The sequence below is a fragment of the Zonotrichia albicollis genome, chromosome 30, assembly GCF_047830755.1.
Source record: "Zonotrichia albicollis isolate bZonAlb1 chromosome 30, bZonAlb1.hap1, whole genome shotgun sequence".
Taxonomy (NCBI): domain Eukaryota; kingdom Metazoa; phylum Chordata; class Aves; order Passeriformes; family Passerellidae; genus Zonotrichia; species Zonotrichia albicollis.
In genome coordinates, this window is record NC_133848.1 from 1499412 (window position 1) to 1501943 (window position 2532).

At 54.9% G+C, this 2532-nt stretch overlaps 1 protein-coding gene across 1 annotated transcript; it reads right to left on the reverse strand.

Annotated features, from left to right (window-relative positions):
• Positions 1-691: 691 nt before the first annotated feature.
• Positions 692-1277, reverse strand: LOC102063051 (olfactory receptor 14J1). Its single transcript, XM_014274755.3, is given in 3 exon segments — positions 692-948; positions 951-1079; positions 1082-1277. Coding segments are annotated over 3 exon segments (582 nt in total).
• Positions 1278-2532: the final 1255 nt, after the last annotated feature.

The window sequence follows — 2532 nt, forward strand, 5'->3', positions numbered from 1 at the left end:
CCCCTGCTCTGCTGCTCCTTCCCGTCTGCCCCAGGGCCCTTGCAGAGCCCCAGCCATGGTGTTTGCCCCCAGCCTGCCCACGGCCAGCCTGGGGCTGCTCACGGGGCTTTTCTGTGCTGACCATTGGCCTGGGTGTGTTCTTGAGAGAGCCTGGGCAAGGATCCTGAAGCCCCCATGCCCTGGGTTGAGGCGTCAGCACTGCCCCAGCAGTGCCCATGGCCTGTCCCTGCTGCAGCCCTGGCACTGCCACCCCCAGGGCTGTGCCCGGCCCCGAGAGCACTCAGGCCCTGCAGCAACACCAGGGGCACCAGGGCAGTGGGGCAGGGCCACGGCAGCAGCACTGGCAACACCAAGTGCTGCTGCTGCTGCTGTTGGGCAGAACTGCTGTGCCCACCCTGATTTGCCCCCAGCTCTGCACACAGACATTGCTGCTACAGCTCCAGAGAGGGGAACAAAAGGGAGATCTCTGGTGAAAACTCTGCTCAGATATCTCTCATTTCATTTGAAGCCATCAAGAGCACAGCTCCTCATTGAAACAGTCTGTGGGTCACAGAGAAAGTGGAGAGAAACAAAATGAGAAATTGCACAGAAAATGCCCTTGCATTGTGCACAATATTATAAAAGTAAAAGAGTGAAAAATGAAATCAACAAGAACTAGCAAAGATTACTTAAATTACAAGTGATTCAGAGTTTAATATTTGCAAAACCATCTATTAATCAGTGTCCACACTGCAGCCTTGAGCTCCTGGTTCCTCAGGCTGTAGATGAGGGGGTTCAGGGCTGGAGGCACCACTGAGTACAGAACTGACAGGGCCAGATCCAGCAACAGGGAGGAGATGGAGGGGGGCTTTAGGTGGGCAAAGGCTGCAGTGCTGAGAAACAGGGAGACCACGGCCAGGTGAGGGAGGCAGGTGGAAAAGGCTTTGTGCCTTCCCTGCTCAGAGGGATCCTCAGCACAGCCCTGAAGATCTGCACATAGGAGAAAACCATGAACAGAAAACAACCAAAAGCTACACACGTGCTAACCACAAGGAGCCCAAGTTCCCTGAGCTTGGAGTGTGAGCAGGAGAGCTTGAGGATTGGGGGATTTCACAGAAGAACTGGCCCAGGGCATTGCCATGGCACAGGGGCAGGGAAAATGTATTGGCTGTGTTCAACAGAGCATGGAGAAAGCCACTGGCCCAGGCAGCTGCAGCCATGTGGGCGCAAGCTCTGCTGCCCAGGAGGGTCCCATAGTGCAGGGGTTTGCAGATGGACACGTAGCGGTCGTAGCACATGACGGTCAGGAGAGAAAGCTCTGTTCCAATGAAGAAGAGAAACAGAAACAGTTGTGCAGCACAACTTTTGTAGGAGATGGTGCTGGTCTGCCAGAGGGAATTGTGCATGGCTTTGGGGACAGTGGTACAGATGGAGCCCAGGTCAGTGAGGGCCAGGTTGAGCAGGAAGAAGAACATGGGCGTGTGCAGGTGGTGGCCGCAGGCTACGGCGCTGATGGTGAGGCCGTTGCCCAGGAGGGCAGCCAGGGAGATGCCCAGCAAGAGGCAGAAATGCAGGAGATACAGCTGCCGTGTGTTTGCCAAGTCCAGCAGGAGGAAGTGCCTGATGGAGCTGCTGTTGGACATTTGCTGTGTCTTGGCATGGAGATCTGTAGAATAAGTAATTATGGAATAGTTCAGTTTCTGGAGAATTTCAAATATCCCAGCACAGCTTGGGGGCACTTTCCCCTCACTGCCTGCCCAGGGCTCTTCTGCCTGGAGCTGTCCCTGCCAGCAGTTGCTCCCTGTGCCCAGGGCTGGGGCCTGCCAGTACTGCCGAGTCCAGCCTGGCCCTGGGGTCTCAGCTCTGCCCTGCAGACCCCTCCCAGCACAGGCACTGCCCAGGGACAGCTCTGCATTTGCAGGCTCTGATCAGAGGCAACATCAGAGCAACCCTGAGGAGGCTGGGAAAAGGATGCTGCTGCTGCCTGTAACAGACCCTGTGCTGATTTCTTTCACTGCCTGGTTTATTCAAATCTGAACAAATTTTTTTTTCTTTTTCTCAATCTGAATAGACACATGAATATCTGTGGGCCATTTCCCATCCAGACAGCCCAGAGCAATAGACTAATAAAGTAAGTTTCTTCCCTTTTATTTAGCTGCTGCTGTGCTTTGCTCATTCTGTAATCTACTAGGAAATACCCTTCAGTTAAATGTAATGCTGGGAGCAGTCCTGAACAATGCAGCATCCTCACCACACAACAAGAACACTTCCAAGCCTTACCAGCTGACTCCTCCTGCCCAGATCTTGTCCCCCAGTGCTGGGAGCAGCTGCCAGGGCTGGCTGAGAGCTGTCCCTGGCAGGCAGCAGAGTCCCTGCCCCAGCACAGCACCCAGGGCTGCAGGACCCTGCTCTGCACGACAGCCCTGGGCACCCCTGCCTGCTCTGCAAAAGAGACAATCAGAGAATGTACTCACAGAGTCTGTAGGCATTGGGATGTTCCAGCTTTAGGAGATGGCTCCAGGAGCTGCAGCTGCATTGTTCTGCAGCCAGAGG